The sequence below is a fragment of the Bufo bufo genome, chromosome 9, assembly GCF_905171765.1.
Source record: "Bufo bufo chromosome 9, aBufBuf1.1, whole genome shotgun sequence".
Classification (NCBI taxonomy): Eukaryota; Metazoa; Chordata; class Amphibia; order Anura; family Bufonidae; genus Bufo; species Bufo bufo.
This window is the reverse complement of record NC_053397.1, coordinates 194,346,213-194,369,370: the sequence shown is the minus strand read 5'-3', so window position 1 is coordinate 194,369,370 and position 23,158 is coordinate 194,346,213. Positions and strand designations below refer to the sequence as shown.

At 46.4% G+C, this 23,158-nt stretch overlaps 1 protein-coding gene across 2 annotated transcripts in view; it reads right to left on the bottom strand.

Moving 5' to 3' along the window:
- COP1 (COP1 E3 ubiquitin ligase) overlaps window positions 1-22,083 on the bottom strand; it is a 203,162-nt gene extending 181,079 nt beyond the window's left edge. For both annotated transcript variants that reach the window (XM_040407024.1, XM_040407023.1), the window contains exon 1: window positions 21,621-22,083. In XM_040407024.1, the coding sequence (XP_040262958.1) occupies window positions 21,621-21,898 (278 nt within the window). In that variant the 5' untranslated portion in view covers window positions 21,899-22,083. The remainder of the gene's footprint in view (window positions 1-21,620) is intronic.
- Window positions 22,084-23,158: the final 1,075 nt, after the last annotated feature.

The window sequence follows — 23,158 nt, the reverse complement described above, 5'->3', positions numbered from 1 at the left end:
AAAGTTAACTAGGAATTAAATTATTGACGTCCCCAAGCCTGGGGATAGCTCATCAATACGAGATTGTGGGGGTCCGACTCCCGTGGCGCTCAGTCGAACGCTGTAGCCCTTTCTTAGGCCTGAGAAGTCACGTGGCTTTTACATAGTGCAGTCCCATACAACACCAAGCACAGCCGCTATACAATCTCGTCCAAGCAGCTATCAGATCCCCACTGATCTGGTACTGATGACCCATCATTAATACTTCTTTCCCAGAAAACCCTTTTAAGCAGGGTTCACACATAACTGATTAGTTGTGGATTTTCTGCAGCATTTCTTCTTCAAATGCATCCAAGGCTGCGTTTTATTGTAGAATTTATTGTAGAAAAGCTACAGATTACACACAGTGACATCCTTTGCATTGGGAAGGGTGAAATCCGCACTATAAATTGACATGCCGCAGATTTAAGATCCGCACCTCTGGTCGGTTTCTGCTGCAGATTTTTTTCTGCCACTTCAGGCTGACAATTGACAAAGAACCGCAAAATCCTCCGGAGCAGGAATCTCTTTTTCCAGTGGTTCTCTGTTCTGGCTAGTCGAAGGCACATATAGAAGGTGGGGACGGTTCTGCAGTGACAGCTAGGCCCCATTCACAAGACCGTATATTTTTGCGCATAGGAGGCGTACCCATTAATTTCAATGGGTCAGCAAAAAAATGCGGACAGCGCACTGTGGGTTGTCAGCATCCGTATGTCCGATCCGTAGCCCCACAAAAAAGATAGAACATGTCCTAATTTTTTCCGTTTTGCGGACAAGGAGGCACTGTCACAATGGATCCGCAAAAAAAAAGACGGATGCGACACGGATGTCACACAGACGCCATGCAGATTTTTTGAAGACTGCGAAATAGATATGGTCGTGTGAATGCACATCCCAATTCTGAGGGAACCTACCTTTTCCAATCTGATCTATAAATCGAGAGCACATGAACAGAATACCAATCTAGAATCTGGTCAAAAAGATGTGACAACATCTTAAAGGGGTACTCCAACCTTGACGTTGATGGTAGGGTTGTCCCGATACCACTTTTTTAGGACCGAGTACAAGTACCGATACTTTTTTTCAAGTAGTCACCGATACCGAATACCGATACTTTTTTTAAATGTCATGTGACCGTTTTGGGGGATCTGTGGATGACGCACTGTCATGTGGGGGATCTGTGGATGGCACTGTTATGGGGGACCTGTGGATGGCACTGTTATGGGGGACCTGTGGATGGCACTGTTATGGGGGACCTGTGGATGGCGCTGTTATGGGGGACCTGTGGATGGCGCTGTTATGGGGGACCTGTGGATGGCGCTGTTATGGGGGATCTGTGGATGGCGCTGTTATGGGGGATCTGTGGATGGCGCTGTTATGGGGGACCTGTGGATGGCGCTGTTATGGGGGACCTGTGGATGGCACTGTTATGGGGGACCTGTGGATGGCACTGTTATGGGGGACCTGTGGATGGCACTGTTATGGGGGACCTGTGGATGGCACTGTTATGGGGACCTGTGGATGGCACTGTTATGGGGGACCTGTGGATGGCACTGTTATGGGGGACCTGTGGATGGCGCTGTTATGGGGGATCTGTGGATGGCGCTGTTATGGGGGATCTGTGGATGGCGCTGTTATGGGGGATCTGTGGATGGCGCTGTTATGGGGGATCTGTGGATGGCGCTGTTATGGGGGATCTGTGGATGGCACTGTTATGGGGGATCTGTGGATGGCACTGTTATGGGGGATCTGTGGATGGCACTGTTATGGGGGATCTGTGGATGGCACTGTTATGGGGGATCTGTGGATGGCACTGTTATGGGGGATCTGTGGATGGCACTGTTATGGGGGATCTGTGGATGGCACTGTTATGGGGGATCTGTGGATGGCACTGTTATGGGGGATCTGTGGATGGCACTGTTATGGGGGATCTGTGGATGGCACTGTTATGGGGGATCTGTGGATGGCACTGTTATGGGGGATCTGTGGATGGCACTGTTATGGGGGATCTGTGGATGGCACTGTTATGGGGGATCTGTGGATGGCGCTGTTATGGGGATCTGTGGATGGCGCTGTTATGGGGGATCTGTGGATGGCACTGTTATGGGGATCTGTGGATGGCACTGTTATGGGGGATCTGTGGATGGCCCTGTTATGGGGAATCTGTGGATGGCACTGTTATGGGGGATCTGTGGATGGCACTGTTATGGGGGATCTGTGGATGGCACTGTTATGGGGGATCTGTGGATGGCACTGTTATGGGGGATCTGTGGATGGCACTGTTATGGGGGATCTGTGGATGGCACTGTTATGGGGGATCTGTGGATGGCACTGTTATGGGGGATCTGTGGATGGCACTGTTATGGGGGATCTGTGGATGGCACTGTTATGGGGATCTGTGGATGGTACTGCTATGGGGTGGGATATCTGTGGATGGCATTGTTATGGGGTGGGGGGATCTGAGGATGGCATTGTTATTTGGTGGGGGATCTGTGGATGGTGCTGTTATAGGGGATCTGTGGATGGTGCTGTTATAGGGGATCTGTGGATGGAACTGTTATGGGGAGGATCTGTGGATGACACTGCTATATGTCATCCACAGATCCCCCTCATAACAGTGTCCCCCAATACACCGGGCCCCGCCGCTCACCGAAGTATTTATAAACGTGAATCCTTATCCTGTTATTAACCCCTTAAGGACCGGGCTCATTTTCACCTTAAGGACCAGGCCATTTTTTGCAAATCTGACCAGTGTCACTTTAAGTGCTCATAACTTTAAAACGCTTTGACTTATCCAGGCCATTCTGAGATTGTTTTTTCGTCACATATTGTACTTCATGACACTGGTAAAATGAAGTCAAAAAAATTATTTTTTTTGCACAAAAAAAATACCTAATTTACCAAAAATTTGAAAAAAATTAGCAAATTTCAAAGTTTCAGTTTCTCTACTTCTGTAATACATAGTAATACCCCAAAAAATTGTGATGACTTTACATTCCCCATATGTCTACTTCATGTTTGAATTGTTTTGGGAATGATATTTTATTTTTTGGGGATGTTATAAGGCTTAGAAGTTTAGAAGCAAATCTTGAAATTTTTCAGAAATTTACAAAAACTCAATTTTTAGCGACCAGTTCAGGTCTGAAGTCACTTTTGCGAGGCTTACATAATAGAAACCACCCAAAAATGACCCCATCTAAGAAACTACACCCCTCAAGGTATTCAAAACTGATTTTGCATACATTGTTAACCCTTTAGGTGTTGCACAAGAGTTATTGGCAAATGGGGAGGAAATTTGAGAATTTCATATTTTTGTCAAATTTTTCATTTTAACCCATTTTTTCCACTAACAAACCAAGGGTTAACAGCCAAACAAGACTGTAACTTTATTGCCCTGACTCTGCCGTTTACAGAAACACCCAATATGTGGCCGTAAACTACTGTACGGCCACACAGCGGGGCGTAGAGTGAAAGGTGCACCATATGGTTTTTGGAAGGCTGATTTTTATGGACTGGTTTTTTGACACCATGTCCCATTTGAAGCCCCCTGATGCACCCCAAGAGGAGAAACTCCCTAAAAGTGACCCCATCTAAGAAACTACACCCCTCAAGGTATTCAAAACTGATTTTACATACGTCGTTAACCCTTTAGGTGTTGCACAAGAGTTATTGGCAAATGGGGATGAAATTTGAGAATTTCATTTTTTTTGCCTAATTTTCAATTTTAACCCATTTTTTCCACTAACAAAGCAAGGGTTAACAGCCAAACAAGATTGTATCTTTATTGCCCTGACTCTGCCGTTTACAGAAACACCCCATATGTGGCCGTAAACTACTGTACGGGCACACAGTAGGGCGTAGAGTGAAAGGTGCGCGGTTTGGTTTTTGGAAGCCAGATTTTGCTGGACTGGTTTTTTGACACCATGTCCCATTTGAAGCCCCCCTGATGCACCCCTAGAGTAGAAACTCCATAAAAGTGACCCCATCTAAGAAACTACACCCCTCAAGCTATTCAAAACTGATTTTACAAACTTTGTTAACCCTTTAGGTGTTGCACAAGATTTAATGGAAAATAGAGACACAATTTCAAAATTTCACATTTTTGGCAGATTTTCCATTTTAATATTTTTTTTCCAGTTACAAAGCAAGGGTTAACAGCCAAACAAAACTCAATATTTATGGCCCTAATTCTGTAGTTTACAGAAACACCCCATATGTGGTCGTAAACCGCTGTACGGGCACACGGCAGGGCGCAGAAGGAAAGGAATTCCATACGGTTTTTGGAAGGCAGGTTTTGCTGGACTGTTTTTTGACACCATGTCCCATTTGAAGCCCCCCTGATGCACCCCTAGAGTAGAAACTCCAAAAAAGTGACCCCATTTTAGAAACTACGGGATAGGGTGGCAGTTTTGTTGGTACTAGTTTAGGGTACATATGATTTTTGGTTGCTCTATATTACACTTTTTGTGCAGCAAGGTAACAAGAAATAGCTTTTTTTGGCACGTTTTTTTTTTTTGTTATTTACAACATTCATCTGACAGGTTAGATTATGTGGTATTTTTATAGAGCAGGTTGTCGCGGACGCGGCGATACCTAATATGTATACATTTTTTTTTATTTATGTAAGTTTTATACAATAACTTCATTTTTAAAACCAAAAAAATGTTTTAGTGTCTCCATATTCTAAGAGCCATAGTTTTTTCAGTTTTTGGGCGATTATCTTGAGTAGGGTCTCATTTTTTGCGGGATGAGATGACGGTTTGATTGGCACTATTTTGGGGTGCATATGATTTTTTGATCGCTTGCCATTACACTTTTTGTGACGTAAGATGGCAAAAAATGGCTTTTTTTACACTGTTTTTATTTTTATTTTTTTACGGTGGTCATCTGAGGGGTTAGGTCATGTGATATTTTTATAGAGCCGGTCGATACGGACGCGGCGATACCTAATATGTATACTTTTTTTTTATTTATGTAAGTTTTACAGAATGAGTTCATTTTTAAAAAAAAAAAAAATCATGTTTTAGTGTCTCCATAGTCTAAGAGCCATAGTTTTTTCAGCTTTTGGGCGATTATCTTGAGTAGGGTCTCATTTTTTGCGGGATGAGATGACGGTTTGATTGGAACTATTTTGGCGTACATGCGACTTTTTTGATCACTTTTATTACTTTTTTTGGGAAGTAAGGTGGGCAAAATTTCAATTTTCTCATAGTTTTTATTTTTTTATTTTTATGGCGTTCACCGTGCGGGGAAAGTAACATGACCATTTTATAGATCAGGTCGTTACGGACGCGGCGATACCTAATATGTGTAGTTTATTTTATTTTTTTAATTTTTATTCAGTGATAAATGTTTTTTTTTTTATCTTAACTTTTTTCACTTTTTTTTTACATTTTTGTGACCCAGACCCACTTGGTTCTTGAAGATCCAGTGGGTCTGGTGTCTGTATAATACAGTACAGAACAATATATATTGTTCTGTACTGTATTTTACTTACACTGAACAGATCTGTGCTTTTAGCATAGATCTGTTCAGCACCATGGACAGCAGGACGCCTGAGCAGGCATCCTGTTGCCATGGGAACCCTCCCCGTCTGCTCAGAACTTCGCAGACGGGGAAGGGTAAGGACGGGGCTGAGGGGGGCTCTCTGGGGGCTCTCTCCCTCTCCATCGGGGGGCTGCAAAGCCACAGCAGCCCCCCGATGGAGAGGGAGGGAGCTCCCTGACCGATGACAGTTAACTTTTTCCATACAGCGGTCCGTACGGAACGCGGTATGGAAAGGGTTAAACGGCTGACATCTTCACAGATGTCAGCCGTTTATACCAGGGTGCCAGCAATGTGCTGGCACCCTGGTATACCCACTAGAAGCCAACGATCGTTCATGGGGAGGCGGGCGGGGGATCGCGATCCCGCCTGCCGCACCGCCCGCCTCCCGCAACGCCCCCACCGCCTGCGACACCCCCCCCGCACCACCCTCCGGCATAAAATCGTGCAGGGGTGCAGGGGGGGGTGAAAAATAATGATTTTAGCCACTCTAAAGTTTCTGATCCCCGCGGTCAGGGACCGCGGCGATCAGAAACTGCAAAAAGCGCAGCAAACCGCAGGTCTGAATTGACCTGCGGTTTGCTGCGATCGCCGATACGGGGGGGTCAAATGACCCCCCCCTGCATTGTTACGGGATGCCGGCTGAATGATTTCAGCCGAAATCCCGTTCCAATTAACCCCTGGGGCGCCGGAATACAGATTTTAAGTCAGGACGTACCGGTACGTCCTGGGTCCTTAAGGACTCGGGAAATAGGGCGTACCGGTACGTCCTAGGTCCTTAAGGGGTTAAGTTGAACTAACGCTGCCCTCTGCCATGTTCCCCTGTATCCCCCTGTATCCCCACAGCACTTACTTAAGCTTCCATAGCAGGCAGAGCGGACGGCAGCAGTAACATCACTCACTGACGTCGCGCGTCTGCTCCGCCTGCTTCATTCATAAAGTGGGCGGAGCAGGCGCTCTACGTCAGTGAGTGACGTTACTGCTGCCGTCCGCTCTGCCTGCTATTGAAGCCTAAGTAAGTGCTGTGGGGATACAGGGGGATACAGGGGAACATGGGAGAGCGCAGCGTTAGTTCAACTTAATAACAGGATAAGGATTCACGTTTATAAATACTTTGGTGAGCGGCGGGGCCCGGTGTAAGAGTACAGTGACTGCACCGGGCCCCGCCCCTAGTTACGGACTCCAGCCCCTCCTCTCTCCCGATGCTGCATCTTTGCCGGGCCGCAAAAATATTCATTGCGGGCCGCATGACACCCATGCAGTAAGTAATACCCAGTCACATACCAGCAATAATTATCGTTGCCGGCTCTCTCCACCCCTTCTCAGCTGCCGTTCACTGCCCCCTCTATGCACCGCTCACCAGCCCGCTTGATGTAAAAAAAAAAAAAAAAAGTATTCTATTTATGTATCGGGGCGGGGTATCGGCGGCTGAGTACCGCCGAGAAAACTCGGAATCGGTCCCGATACCGATACTAGTATCGGGACAACCCTAGTTGATGGCATATCACTAGGATATACCATCAATGTCAGATAAGTGTGGGTCCCAGACGTGGGACCTGCTCCTACCTCCAGCCACACATGCAGGGCTATAGGAGGTCCAGATAAATGGTTGAGCGCTGGCATTCCCATAGTGCTGAATGAAGAGGTAGCAGCGCTTGAGCGGTGGGGGACTTCTGAAGATAGCAGACTATGCTTGCAGCTCCCATAGCGATGAATGGAGAGCACGCATGGTGTGCTCTCCTTCACTTCGGGGGCCCAGAGGTGAGACCCACCCCCAATATGACATTGATGGCATAGCCTAGCAATATGCAATCGAAATCCCAGATGGGGCTACCCCTTTTAAATGTGAATGCATTCACTTATGAAGGTTTAAATGAACCTCTTTTTGCGCAGTCTAAAGATATATTTGGCGCTCTGCCTCAAGCGTGCCCGAACAGCCGCTCTGTTAATTTCAGTGGGGCTGCAGGGAACCCGTTTTCATGATCGGTAGGGGTCACAGCGGCAGAACCCCCACCTATGTAATAGTTATCCCCTATTCGGATAACTTCTAACAACCGGAGTACCCCTTTAAAAAAGGCATAACCAGGGTGGATAAAAATCAATGATTTTTTTTTTAAAAAAAAAAGGATTTTTTTTTATATAAAATGCTTTTTGAGGAAAATATATTACCATCCAAAGGTTATTCCATCTTGAAATAAAGATTCGTTTTTTAATCATGTAGAATAAGGCTGTACGTAGACTCCCATATTGTTGAATGGGTTAAGCAGCGGCTGAGGGACAGACAACAGAGGGTTGTAGTCAATGGAGTATATTCAGACCAAGGTCTTGTTACCAGTGGGGTACCTCAGGGATCTGTTCTGGGACCCATATTGTTTAATATCTTTATCAGCGAAATTGCAGAAGGCCTCGGTGGTAAGGTGTGTCTTTTTGCTGATGACACAAAGATTTGTAACAGGGTTGATGTTCCTGGAGGGATACACCAAATGGAAAAGGACTTAGGAAAACTAGAGGAATGGTCAAAAATCTGGCAACTAAAATTTAATGTTGATAAGTAGGGATGTCCCGATACCATTTTTTTAAGACTGTGTACGAGTACCGATACTTTTATTTAAGTACTCACCGATACCAATTACCGATACTAATTTTAACAATAAAATACACACACACATGTATTTTCTGACCACTGACCAACCAAAAGGCCCAAAAACAGAACTATAACATTCCAAGGAGACATTATACTGTATGGGGGCAGCCACTATTATACTGTATGGGGGCAGCCACTATTATACTGTATGGGGGCAGCCACTATTATACTGTATGGGGGCAGCCACTATTATACTGTATGGGGGCAGCCACTATTATACTGTATGGGGGCAGCCACTATTATACTGTATGGGGGCAGCCACTATTATACTGTATGGGGGCAGCCACTATTATACTGTATGGGGGCAGCCACTATTATACTGTATGGGGGCAGCCACTATTATACTGTATGGGGGCAGCCACTATTATACTGTATGGGGGCAGCCACTATTATACTGTATGGGGCAGCCACAAGGAGACGTTACACTGTATGGGGCGGCCACAAGGAGAGGTTATACTGTATGGGGGCAGCCACAAGGAGACGTTATACTGTATGGGGGCAGCCACTATTATACTGTATAGGGGCAGCCACTATTATACTGTATGGGGGCAGCCACTATTATACTGTATGGGGGCAGCCACTATTATACTGTATGGGGGCAGCCACTATTATACTGTATGGGGGCAGCCACTATTATACTGTATGGGGGCAGCCACTATTATACTGTATGGGGGCAGCCACTATTATACTGTATGGGGGCAGCCACTATTATACTGTATGGGGGCAGCCACTATTATACTGTATGGGGAAGCCACAAGGAGACGTTATACTGTATGGGGCAGCCACAAGGAGACGTTATACTGTATGGGGCGGCCACAAGGAGAGGTTATACTGTATGGGGGCAGCCACAAGGAGACGTTACACTGTATGGGACGGCCACAAGGAGACGTTACTGTAAGGAGTCAGGAAAACAATTTTTGAAGCCCCCCTCCTCAGTATAATAGTCTTGTGGCCATCATACAGTAATGTATATTTCTTCTTGCCCTAATGCTTGCTTTTAGAGATCAATGTGCAGCTTGCAAGCAGGAAGGGAAGGACCAGGGACATAGAAGACAGACACTATCACCTTTGGAGGGACTCGCTCCTGGCAAACACAGCTCTGCTGCAGTGAATGCAGTGGAGCAGACTGATATAATTACAATGTATAGTTATTGCAGGGACTAATGAGTCAGAGACGGTCACAGAGTCCCTGCCAGGCTTCCTGCTCTGCTACATGCACCCTGTACACACCCAGCTCCACTACATGCTATACTAATAATGCCCCCCCCTTCCCCCGGACGGACTTACAGGGAGCCGCAGAGCAGGAAGTCTGGCAGGGACTCGGTGACACCGTCTGTGACTCATTGGATTCTTTTAACTAATAAACTGTCAGACGATTCTCTGAGTCTCTGCACTACGCTCCCTGTGCTGTGAGTCTCTGATTGGTTGGAGGGCGGGGAGGGGCGGGGCGGAGCTAGCTTCCACTGTCGGCTCCTATTACACTGCCTGCTGCTGCCCTCTGAAGCTGTTAGCTGTGCGAGGTGCAGGGGCAGGCTGCGGACTGACACAGACACATAGAAGCGGCGCACAGGTATCGGCAGTGGTATCGGGGACATTTGCACGAGTACTAGAGTTGTTGCGATACCAAATTTTTGATTCGGTTTCGATACCATGAAAAAGTATTGCGATACTCGATACCATTCGATACCACGCGAAAAAAATAAACAAAAAAAGCCACGTGCATTCCTCATTTTTAAAAATGGCGAATCGCGCAGTTTTTATTTTATTTTTTCTGTTCCGGCATTCACCACCTAGATTTTTTTTTAATATTTTAATAGTTTGGACTTTTCTGACGTGGCGATGTAATATGTTTATTTATATATTTTATATGTGAAATTGGGAAAAGGGGGGTGATTTATACTTCATATTTTAGTGTTTTTTTTTTTTTAACTTTTTATTTAATAACTATTTCCCCCCTTAGGGGCTAGAACCTGGGATCTTTCATCCCTTTTCCTATTCACCCTGATAGATCTCTATCAGGGTGAATAGGACTCCACACTGTCCCTGCTGCTCTGTGCTTTGTGCACACAGCATCAGGGATGTTACCATGGCAACCAGGGCTTCTGTAGCCTCTTGGCTGCCATGGTAACCGATCGAAGCCCCAGGCTTACACAGCTGGGGCTCCGATCAGAAGCTGCCACTGCACCACCAATGAGGGGGAGTGGAGAGGTCCCTGTGGCCACTGCCACCAATGATTTTAATACTGGAGGGTTGAGAGGGGCCAGCGCACTGTGCCACCAATGATTTTAATGGGATGGGGGGATTGAGGGGGGGGGGGGGGGGGCACACTGCACCACCAATGATTTTACCCCTTTATACAGGAGGCGGGTACTAGCAGATCAGCGGCAGTTAACTGCCGCTGATCGCAGCTCCCTGTCAGGGGCAGGGTGCCGGCAATGCGATTCTGCTGCCGGCACCCGCCTCCTGTATGTGTTAAAGACTGACTACTGTATATGAGTCCAGACTTTCACTATTAGGCCACACAGAGCGGCGCCCAGCGATGTCTCAGCACTCACCATTTAGTCCTGGGCGCCGCTCCGTTCGCCCGCAGTGCCCCATTACTGTCTCCTCTCCTGCTCCACATGCTGCTGATTACTATCGGAGCGATGGGAGGAGACATCAGCTTCACTAGTGGGCGTTCCTTCTCCCTGGCTGTAGCGCTGTCCAATCGCAGCGCAGGGAAAAGGAACGCCCACTAGTGAAGCTGATGTCTCCTCCCATCGCTCCGATAGTAATCCTATCATTGGTGGCGCAGTGCGCCCGCCCCTCCTCCGCCCCTCTCTTCTCATTGCCGCCCCTCCTCCACCCCCTCTCTTCTCATTGCCGCCCCTCCTCCGCCCCTCTCTTCTCATTGCCGCCCCTCCTCCGCCCCTCTCTTCTCATTGGTGGCAGCGGCAGCAGCACAGGGGGAGGGAGGACAGCTTCCTTCTCCCCGTGCTGCTGAGAGAGAACATGAGCGCGCCGATAGCAGCGCGCTCATGTTCAGAGATACTAGACTGCGCAGAAGCGCAGCCCAGTATCGAAAAAACGGAAATCCCGGTATCGTATCGATACCGGGACAAAAGTATCGATTGGGTATCGAAATTTCGATACCCGCAACAACCCTAACGAGTACATGTACTCCTTCAAATGCCCGGTATCGGTACCGATACTGGTATCGGTATCGGGACATCCCTATTGATAAGTGCAAGATAATGCACCTGGGACGTAAAAACCCAAGAGCAGAATATAAAATCAGTGATACAGTCCTAACCTCAGTATCTGAGGAAAGGGATTTAGGGGTCATTATTTCAGAAGACTTTAAGGTAGGCAGACAATGTCATAGAGCAGCAGGAAATTCTAGCAGAATGCTTGGGTGTATAGGGAGAGGCATTACCAGTAGAAAGAGGGAGGTGCTTATGCCGCTCTACAGAGCACTAGTGAGACCTCATCTGGAGTATTGTGCGCAGTACTGGAGACCATATCTCCAGAAGGATACTGATACTTTGGAGAGAGTTCAGAGAAGAGCTACTAAACTGGTACATGGATTGCAGGATAAAACTTACCAGGAAAGGTTAAAGGACCTTAACATGTATAGCTTGGAAGAAAGACGAGACAGAGGGGATATGATAGAAACTGCTAAATACATAAAGGGAAACAACAAGGTAAAAGAGGAGAGAAGATTTAAAAGAAGAAAAACTGCTACAAGAGGACATAGTTTTAAATTAGAGGGGCAAAGGTTTAAAAGTAATATAAGGAAGTATTACTTTACTGAGAGAGTAGTGGATGCATGGAATAGCCTTCCTGCAGAAGTGGTAGCTGCAAATACAGTGAAGGGGTTTAAGCATGCATGGGATAGGCATAAGGCCATCCTTCATATAAGATAGGGCCGGGGGCTATCCATAGTATTCAGTATATTAGGCAGACTAGATGGGCCGAATGGTTCTTATCTGCCGACACATTCTATGTTTCTATATGTGTAATTTTTTTGGTAAATAAATTCCATTAATCCATTCACAATGTCATGCTCTTACAGAGGTTTTTGTAAGATAATTGGGCAGTTTCTCTGCCTACAAGATATTATCACAGATGCTTGGTTTACTTTTGCAGTTCTCAAAACTGAATTTGACTCAGCAGAGATCACAGGCCTCTTCTTCACAGCAAAAATGTTATAACATGAACAGAGTTGAGAAAAATACCTTAATCCTAACTTCTACAAACCTATGAATGCAGAATCAACCTAATCAAACTAATATGAAAAGTTGTTTAAATCTTCATCTACTTGCATATTATAAGTTATACCAGCAAGAATTAGTCTTTATGTAGAAAACTATGATTTAAATCAAGCCTTACTGACTAGTGATTTAAATTGTGATTTTAATCATTTTGATTTAAATCAAAACCACCCTGGTTATAACACTGCAATAGTGAATCGCTATTTAAGCAGCTCGGAGAGTGAAAATGAGCAAGTGGGGATCCGACAAGAGCAGATGATCATGTGAAAGCAGTGGCAGTGTGGCACCACCACCTGCTGGGGCGGCGAGCTCACGTGGCTCCCCATTTGAGTACATTGCACAACTGCACGGAGCGTTTCAAACATCAGTTCTCAATAGAAAACTTTAACAACACTAATAATTGCTTGAATTTGGGATCTAGAACAACAAGACGTGGACTTATACCCTTCATATGTACTTTCCGACTTCGTGCGAGCACCCGGTTTTACTTAACTCCTTAGATGCTAGAATGCCAGGAATGTGGCCTCTGGATCAGAACACAAGGGATTCTGTGAGGTCGGGGAGTAAACAGGATATTGCTGGTTATGGAAGCACTAAGGCCCATCACATCAGACGCACTCTCTGACTTCACAGATTTCAGGCGGGGGTTAGGAAGATGTCAGGTTTTCATTAATAGGCAGTCAAAACAAAAAAAATTTGATCCTAAGGATTCCCGTACACCTCAAATAGTTGTCAGATGCTTGTTCGGTCAACACACGTCCTCTCGCCCGAGCATGCATGTGTTCTCAATGGAGAGGCAGGAGTAAGCCGCTGCCAGACGCCCCTGATGGCGTCTTATCGGATGATGAAATTCAACACATCTAAGGCTACTTTCACACTAGCGTTTTTTGCGGATCCGTCATGGATCTGCAAAAACGCTTCTATTACAATAATACAACCGCACGCATCAGTCATGAACGGATCCGGTTGTATTATGTCTTCTATAGCCATGACGGATCCATCTTGAACACCATTGAAAGTCAATGGGTGATGGATCCGTTTTCTATTGTGTCAGAGAATACGGATCTGTCCCCATTGACTTACATTGTGTGCCAGGACAGATTCGTCTTGCTCCGCACCACATCGCGGACAGAAAGAACGCTGCAGGCTGCCTCCAGAGCGGAATGGAGACGGAACGGAGGCAAACTGATGCATTCTGAGCGGATCCTTTTCCATTCAGAATACATTAGAGCAACTGATCCGTTTTGGACCGCTTGTGAGAGCCCTGAACGGATCTCGGAAACGGAAAGCCAAAACGCCAGTGTGAAAGTAGCCTTACCCTTCTTTCCCCGACACCATCTGTTGGGGGATTGTCCATATAAATTAATTAGATACTCCGCCAATCCCACCGACATTTATCTAATATGTATGGGAACCTTAAAGGGACTGTCCAGTCTTTACTAAGTGATGGCTTATCCTCAGGACAGGCCATAACTAGCTGATTAGTGGGGGTCCTACAGCCTGCACCCCCCTACAGTGGAGGGAGTTAAGCCTATATCACGTCCATGAATCCCAGATGTGTGCTGCCCATGTTCTCCACAGACAGAACACGTACCTATTGATTTTAATCTATTTAATTCACATATGGGCGATTCTCCACCGAGCGTGGGTGAAGGGTAAAACCACACAGACATGCACTACTTTGGTCCATGATGCAGACCAAACAGGGCCATTGAAGTCTACGGGTCCGTGAAAACCATTGACACAACACGGACGGCATCCATGTTTAGTCTGTGGTTTTCATGGACCGCCGGTAGGAGATGCTCCGGAAACGAAGTTTCAGCTTATCAGTGTATGTGGAATACAGATGACACAAAGGAGAGCAAAAAAAACGGACACACGGACCAAACACTGATCCTTCATGGACATGTGAAAGAGGCCTTAGTCACTACAGAGCTGCTCGGATCGACTTCAGCTCCCTTCACTTCAAGGCTGACCGTGAAGTGTAGTTCCAGAGCAGACTGCCGACAACAGTTACACCCGAGCAGGACGGGGTGCGGGGTGTCGGACTGATAAGTGTATGACCAGAGGGTGTCAGTCAGTAGAACGGAGGTCCATGTTCACCTGCTTGAATGGGGCAGCAGACATGCAACTCTATGGGAATGCTGGAAATAGCCAACAGCTTCCCTGGCAGCCCCAGAGAGTTGAATAGAGAGTCAGATTGGCAGGGGCCCCAGTGGTCGGACCCCGACCTGTCAGACACTTATCCCCTATTCCCTGGGGACCCCTTTAATCATAAGGGAAGGAACAGGGAGAGAAGAGGAGGACGTGCGGCTCTGACGAATGCAACAGACTGATTACAATCCGTCCACTTATTCTCATGGCACAATAGGGGATATTTACTAAGGTAAATGCACCAGAATTCTGGCTCAGTTTGCTCCAAAATACTACCAGAGGTGTCAGGTGCCGGATTGACTAATAATGTTATACTTCTGTAGTGCCTCACTTGACAAATTTGGGTGGCTTATCGGGAAAGAGCGTGGCACGAAACGTAACAATGAGCCCCAAAAACTGCTCCAACAAAAAGCTGGCATAAAGTTAGAGACTTTTGTCTAACTTCTAACCAGATGCGGCAGATTTCTCACCAGCGGCATCGTTAGACGCCTCTGTAAATTAATGTTGTCTCAATATTAGACAAGATTAGCTAAGTGTCCCGCGCTTGGGGACATGCTACTGCTGAAGCCAATGGATGGCTGCAGTGGTGCACGTGAAGACAGATGGGAGGTCCTATCTATGGTCCACAGGGGAACAGCTGAGTGGCTTTTTTTCCTTTAGGTTGAAACCTTTTAGAACCAAAAAGTAAAACTGCTCTGGGAGTCCTACAACCCCTATGTTAGCTGGGAGTCAGAGGTTGTCAGAGTTAGGGCTCATGCACAGACGTGACCTTTGACTGTATTGTGGATCATTGCCAGTTTTTCCGGATACCAGCCGTGTGCATTCCGTATTGTGCAGAACGAAAGAGCCGTCCCCTAATAGAACAGCCCTATCATGGTCTGTAATGCGGACAATAACAGGACATGTTCTATTATTTTGCCCCAGAACGGACATACGGATAGGGACAGCACACAGGCGCGCGGTGTGCTGTCTGCATCTTTTACGACCCCACTGAAGTGAATAGGTCCGCATCCGACTCACAAAAAATGTGGATCGGATGAGGACCAAAAACACGTTTGTGTGCAAGAGCCCTTAAATAAAACCTCAGGAAGTCCCCGTAAGCGTAGGTTCACACACTTTGGCTTAATGCACACGATCTTTGTTGTTTTGCGGTCCGTTTTTCACGGATCCGTTGTTCCGTCTGAGGTTTTTTGTTCCTTCTCTGATTTAAGTTCTCCTCCGTTCCGTTATTCCACAAAACATATCTGTACGGTTTCGTATACGATCCGGTTTTTTTTTGCATCGGAAATGGAAACAGTAACTTACTAAATCACCAAATACATGAGCAATATGGGCTGAGCATAGCATTTCTACAGTATGGATCCGCAAAATACGGATGACAAACGGATGTGTTCCGTATTTTTTGTGGACCCATGGACTTGAACGGGGCCTCAGACCGTGATATGTGGACAATAGGACATGCATTACTTTTTTGCAGAATGGAAATACGGAAACTGAATGCACACGGAGTACCTTCCGTTGTTTTTGCGGACCCATTGAAGTGAACGGTTCCGCATATAGTCCGCAAAAAAAACAAAAAAGGAACAGAAGCGGAAAGAAAATACATTTGTGTGCATGAGCCCTTTTTCTGAGGAGGTTGGGAGGCAGATTTGCGTGTAGGTTTTTTAGCCAAACCCAGAAGCACAGTCGTGGCCAAAACTTTTGAGAATGACACAAATATTAGTTTTCACAAAGTTTGCTGCTAAACTGCTTTTAGATCTTTGTTTCAGTTGTGTCTGTGATGTAGTGAAATATAATTACACGCACTTCATACGTTTCAAAGGCTTTTATCGACAATTACATGACATTTATGCAAAGAGTCAGTATTTGCAGTGTTGGCCCTTCTTATTCAGGACCTCTGCAATTCGACTGGGCATGCTCTCAATCAACTTCTGGGCCAATTCCTGACTGATAGCAACCCATTCTTTCATAATCACTTCTTGGAGTTTGTCAGAATTAGTGGGTTTTTGTTTGTCCACTCGCCTCTTGAGGATTGACCACAAGTTCTCAATGGGATTAAGATCTGGGGAGTTTCCAGGCCATGGACCCAAAATTTTAACGTTTTGGTCCCCGAGCCACTTAGTTATCACTTTTGCCTTATGGCACGGTGCTCCATCGTGCTGGAAAATGCATTGTTCTTCACCAAACTGTTGTTGGAAGAAGTTGCTGTTGGAGGGTGTTTTGGTACCATTCTTTATTCATGGCTGTGTTTTTGGGCAAAATTGTGAGTGAGCCCACTCCCTTGGATGAGAAGCAACCCCACACGTGAATGGTCTCAGGATGCTTTACTGTTGGCATGACACAGGACTGATGGAAGCGCTCACCTTTTCTTCTCCGGACAAGCCTTTTTCCAGAAGCCCCAAACAATCGGAAAGAGGCTTCATCGGAGAATATGACTTTGCCCCAGTCCTCAGCAGTCCATTCACCATACTTTCTGCAGAAGATCAATCTGTCCCTGATGTTTTCTTTTGGAGAGAAGTGGCTTCTTTGCTGCCCTTCTTGACACCAGGCCATCTTCCAAAAGTCTTCTCCTCACTGTGCGTGCAGATGCGCTCACACCTGCCTGCTGCCATTCCTGAGCAAGCTCTGCACTGGTGGCACTCCGATCCCGCAGCTGAATCCTCTTTAGGAGACGATCCTGGCACTTGCTGGACTTTCTTGGACGCCCTGAAGCCTTCTTAACAAGAATTGAACCTCTTTCCTTGAAGTTCTTGATGATCCTATAAATTGTTGATTGAGGTGCAATCTTAGTAGCCACAATATCCTTGCCTGTGAAGCCATTTTTATGCAACGCAATGATGGCTGCACTCGTTTCTTTGCAGATCACCATGGTTAACAATGGAAGAACAATGATTTCAAGCATCACCCTCCTTTTAACATGTCGAGTCTGCCATTTTAACCCAATCAGCCTGACATAATGATCTCCAGCCTTGTGCTCGTCAACATTCTCACCTGAGTTAACAAGACGATTACTGTAATGATCTCAGCAAGTCCTTTAATGACAGCAATGAAATGCAGTGGAAAGTTTTTTTTGGGATTAAGTTAATTTTCCTGGCAAAGAAGGACTATGCAATTCATCTGATCACTCTTCATAACATTCTGGAGTATATGCAAATTGCTATTATAAAAACTTAAGCAGCAACTTTTCCAATTTCCAATATTTATGTAAATCTCAAAACTTTTGGCCACGACTGTAGATTAAAAAGGAATGCGGGACTCTCTTCTGGCTTCGGTTGAAAAACCTGCAGGAAAATCTGCCTCCAAAAAACTCCAGCCCCAAAATGTGCTAAAATAATATCCAGTGAGTCAGTTATGTCCCTGTATACGGTATAACATCTTCCCCCTGCACCGCCTGTAGTGAGCGCTTAGCGCTTGGTAAGGCATCGCTCCCGGCGGCTGCTTCATTAGTCAGCCCGGGAGTGCAGCTCGCTCGTCAGTGAGCATATACAATAGTGCAGAAGTCCATATTTTATAAAAAGGGGTATTGTATATTTCATTTAAACCTATCAGGCTCCTGTCCCCAGCAGGCTGTGAGGGAGCAGGGAAGCCAGAGGCCCGCAGCCCGTCTTTCCTATGCTGATAAAAGACGGACGCCCCTTACCAACGCTCATTTGAGCCCCAGTTTTCTACAAAAAAATAAACATTTTCCCTAAGGCCTCTTTCACACTTGCGTTGTCCGGATCCGGCATGTACTCCACTTGCCGGAATTACACTCCGGATCCGGAAAAACGCAAGTGTACTGAAAGCATTTGAAGACGGAAGCGTCTTCAAAATGCGTTCAGTGTTACTATGGCAGCCAGGACGCTATTAAAGTCCTGGTTGCCATAGTAGGAGCGGGGAGCGGGGGAGCGGTATACTTACAGTCCGTGCGGCTGCCGGGGCGCTCCAGAGTGACGTCAGAGCGCCCCATGCGCATGGATGACGTGTCCAATGCGATCACATGATCCATGCGCTTGGGGCGCCCTGACGTCACTCTGGAGCGCCCCAGGAGCCGCACGGACGGTAAGTATGCTGCTCCCCCGCTCCCCACTACACTTTACCATGGCTGCCAGGACTTTAGCGTCCCGGCAGCCATGGTCACCATTCAGAAAAAGCTAAATGTCGGCTCCTGCAATGCGCCGAAACGACGTTTAGCTTAAGGCCGGATCCGGATCAATGCCTTTCAATGGGCATTAATTCCGGATCCGGCCTTGCGGCAAGTGTTCCGGATTTTTGGCCGGAGCAAAAAGTGCAGCATGCTGCGGTATTTTCTCCGGCCAAAAAACGTTCCGTTCCGGAACTGAAGACATCCTGATGCATCCTGAACGGATTTCACTCCATTCAGAATGCATTGGGATAATCCTGATCAGGATTCTTCCGGCATAGAGCCCCGACGACGGAACTCTATGCCGGAAGACAAGAACAACGCAAGTGTGAAAGAGCCCTAAGTAAAGTATATTACAAAAATGTTCCCCGTCACTGTCCCTGCACATTAGCAAATAAATAAATAAATAAAATAAATAAATGAAACGGCAGATACACTTTAAGCAGGGCCTGCCAGTGAGACCTGGAGCACCTGCCAGGCATGTGACTGCCCGCATGGCACTTCCAGCCTAGTTTACATAATGAATGAAGTAGATAGTCAGGGGGCACTCAACTATCTGCAACCAATGGATATTATTATTATATATATATATATATATATATATTTAGAAAATGTATTTTGTTACATCCAAATTAAAACACAAATTGCTATTCCTTTATACATTCACCTGTTTGATGCCTTGATCGGACACGTTCGTCCGAATTATAAGTGACCGAAATCCGGGTGCTTATCGATAGCCTTAAGGGTCATTCATTGACATTCTGCAACTACATAGTACTGCTAACCTTCGTTGCACAGACTATTCCTTTAACCCCTTGTGGAGTAGCATTCATTTTGTAACATTGACGACTGGAATTCACTTGGTCTGTCATGACTAAAGTGTGAGGACAGCCACAGCAATCCTCAATTTGCAAACTACTGCCTGTCTAAGAATTCTCTGACCATATGACTGCGCATATATATGTTTATATACTTCCATATATATTTACATCTCTTATTCACTAGTGTTTTATTTTAATAGAGCCACACCTAGTGGTCGATCTAGAGTTTTATTTAGGGTGATTAGATTGTGTATGTTAATGTTAGCCATTTGTGTTTTAATGTGGATGTAACAAAATACATTTTCTAAATATATATAATAATATCCATTGGTTCCAGATAGTGGAGTGCCCCCTGACTATCTACTTCATTCATTTTTCCCACTGCAACCAAGGGTAGGCCACAAGGGCTGTGCACCGCATCCAGGTGATACAGGAGGTTGCAGCTGTCACTGTACTCTATAGTCTTGTCTCTAGTTTACATAACGGATAAAAGTTGATTGCGCACATTCTGTGCGCGGCGGAGTCTGCAGACCTGCTGCTCAATGCTTTCTCCAGCTCCGTGAGGGCCACATCATCTCCTTTTGGGCTACTTTTACGCTCGTGTTTTTGCCTGATCCGGCGGGGGATCAGCGAAAAAGTTTCCCATACTGATAATACAACCGGCTGCATCCGTTATGAACGGTTCCCGTTGTATTATGGTGTAAGGCTACTTTCACACTAGCGTTTTTTGCGGATCCGTCATGGATCTGCAAAAACGCTTCCGTTACAATAATACAACCGCACGCGTCCGTCATGAACGGATCCGGTTGTATTATGTCTATATAGCCATGACCGATTCGTCTTGAACACCATTGAAAGTCAGTGGCGGACGGATCCGTTTTCTTTTGTATCTGAGAAAACGGATCCGTCCCCATTGACTTGCATCGTGTGTCAGTACGGATCCGTTTGGCTCAGTTTCGCCAGACTGACACAAACGCTGCAAGCAGCCTCCAAAGCGGAACGGAGGCAAACTGATGCATTCTGAGCGGATCCTTTCCATTCAGAATGCATTAAAGGCAAAACTGATCCGTTTTGGACCGCTGGTGAGAGCCCTGAACGGATCTCACAAACGGAAAGCCAAAACACCAGTGTGAGAGTAGCCTAAAATAGCCATGACAGATCCGGCACTAAAACCATTGTAAGTCAATGGGCGCAGATTCCATTTTCTATTGCGTCCGAGAAAACAGATCCGGCACCATTGACTTGCATTGTGGGTCATGCGGGATCCATTTTGCTCTGCATCCCATGACGGACAGAAAACCACAGCATGCTGCGGTTTTCTGTACAGTTTGGGAACGCAACGGAATGCATTTTGGAGCCTTCCGTTCTGTTCAGTTTTGTCCCCATTGACAATGAATGGGGACAAAACGGAAGCGTTTTTCTCCGGTATTGAGACCCTATGACGGAACTCAATAGCGGAAAAGTTAAACGCAAGTGTGAAATAACCCTTAGATGGCCATACTCCAGCTGGTGCCTGATCTTCCCTCACAGACATACCATAAGATACAGACACCGAACACGCGTGTTTATGTCAACAGAAGGAGAAATGCACCTGACGCCGTGCAGCAGACACATGGGGCGGGCTGTCGCCATACACAACAGATCACCGTCCGATCCGCGCGGCTTTATCTAGTGTGCATGGCCGGGTGTACCCTTTCCGTATAGAGCAGGGATTAGCAACTACGACTCCCAGCATGCACACTTGCTTGGGTGTTCTTGAAACATCCACGGAAGTGAACCGGGCACGCTGGGAGTTGTAGTTTCACAACAAGAGGTTGCTGACCCCTGACGGAGAGGACATCATTGCAGAGATCAGCGGCGTTACTACAACCAGGCGGTAGCAGTGATCAGCGGCGTCATACATTTTCACAGACCCTATGTCTTGTGCATAGAAAAACCACAGCACCTACTGCAGCCTGCAAGGCAAGCTTGGACTTGTAGTGCCACACTGCTATATAGTGCGATACTGAGTGACTGCAGGACCGTACCATCTCATCAGGAGGGGGTCACCCTAAGATTCTCACCACACAAAGTCGTTGCTTTTGTCCTCATAGGAGTTGATGAGTCCGTTGCAGAGTGGGGTAGGGAGAGGCCTCTTTCTTGGCCCCGAACTCACGGTCCTTACAGTCAGCGCCGAGCCGTTGCCCGTCACTCCGAGCCTGGACATACTGGAAGCCACCGGCCTCAGGGGCCCCGTCGAAGAAGAGGAACTAGACGGAGCGGAGGAGGATGAAGAAGACGAGGATGGGCCTGTCCCACCTCCCGGTCCGGGAAGTTGCTGTGACTGCCGGCCCGAGGACATTGTCCCCGCTCGCTGCTGGCTCTGATAAGTAACCTCCCCGGGGTCAGGCCCGCAGCATTTTTCTGTTCACCAAGTGGGAACAATAAAGTGTCAACAAGAGAGCCAGTTCCAGCCCGACACCGGAAGCATCCAGCGACTGACGGGGCGCCAGACGACAGCCACGCCCACCTCGTGCGACGACACAGCTGGAACTAGGGCGACGCAGTGAGGACAAAATACCACGTACCGCGAAGCTCACACTCTTTGGCTTGTGATAGTGGATTGTGGGAGTCAGTTTACCTCAAGATACTTGTATCAGCCTGCCTGCTGAGACTTGTGGTGCCACAGATACACTTCACTGTATATGCCGCAGCTGGAAAGCACGTACATGCCTTCCCTCTACCTGAGTAAAATTACTGAAATGATAAAACGCGTCTTTTCATGAAATTAAAAGTATGTAAAAGCAATGCAACTGCTATACTTTGGCGGAGATTTATCAAACTGGTATAAAGCAGAACTGGCTTAGTTGCCCATAGCAACCAATCAGCTTTCACCTTTCAATTTTCACACCTCCTTTGGAAAATGAAAGGTGGCATCTGATTGGTTGCTATGGGCAACTAAGCCAGTTCTGCTTTACACCAGTTTGATAAATCTGATTCAATTTCTTGCTGTTTTCAAGCTCTCCGATTGCGGTCAGTGAATGGAAACGCTTTTTTTCTTCCGACATCCAGCAATTGTTGCAATTTATCAGGACAGGATTGATTTGTGTTCCCACGAACATTATTCTAAATTTTTTAAAACCAGCACCTGGATCTGAATAATTTTGTAATTGGATGTAATTTAAAATTTAGCATAGTCAGCGAGCTGTTCAATGAAATGTATCTGTATAGCGCCACCTGCTGTTTGCAATTTTTGTAATTTCTCTGTCCTGTTCACTGAGATGGACGCACATGCTCATTTCCATCCTTTCGCTGCCACCGGCTGCAGTAGAAAGGACACGTCCCCTGAAAAAGTGAATGCTCCCCCCCCCCCCACCAATCTGCCCACTTGAAATAAATCTAGCAGAGCAATTGGAGCAATGAATTTGGAGATCCCTGGATCCATCTGAGGTACAGGGCTGGTTCTAGCTTTGTTAGAGACTCTCATGTCCTATATGATACCGGATTTTCATTTTTTACATTAAGCATGGGATAACCCTTTAAGGACTCATTCACATGGCAGAAGCATCAGACTTTCCTTTCTATCCTTTTCAATGCTCTCCTGGCTTTCATAAGTTATTTA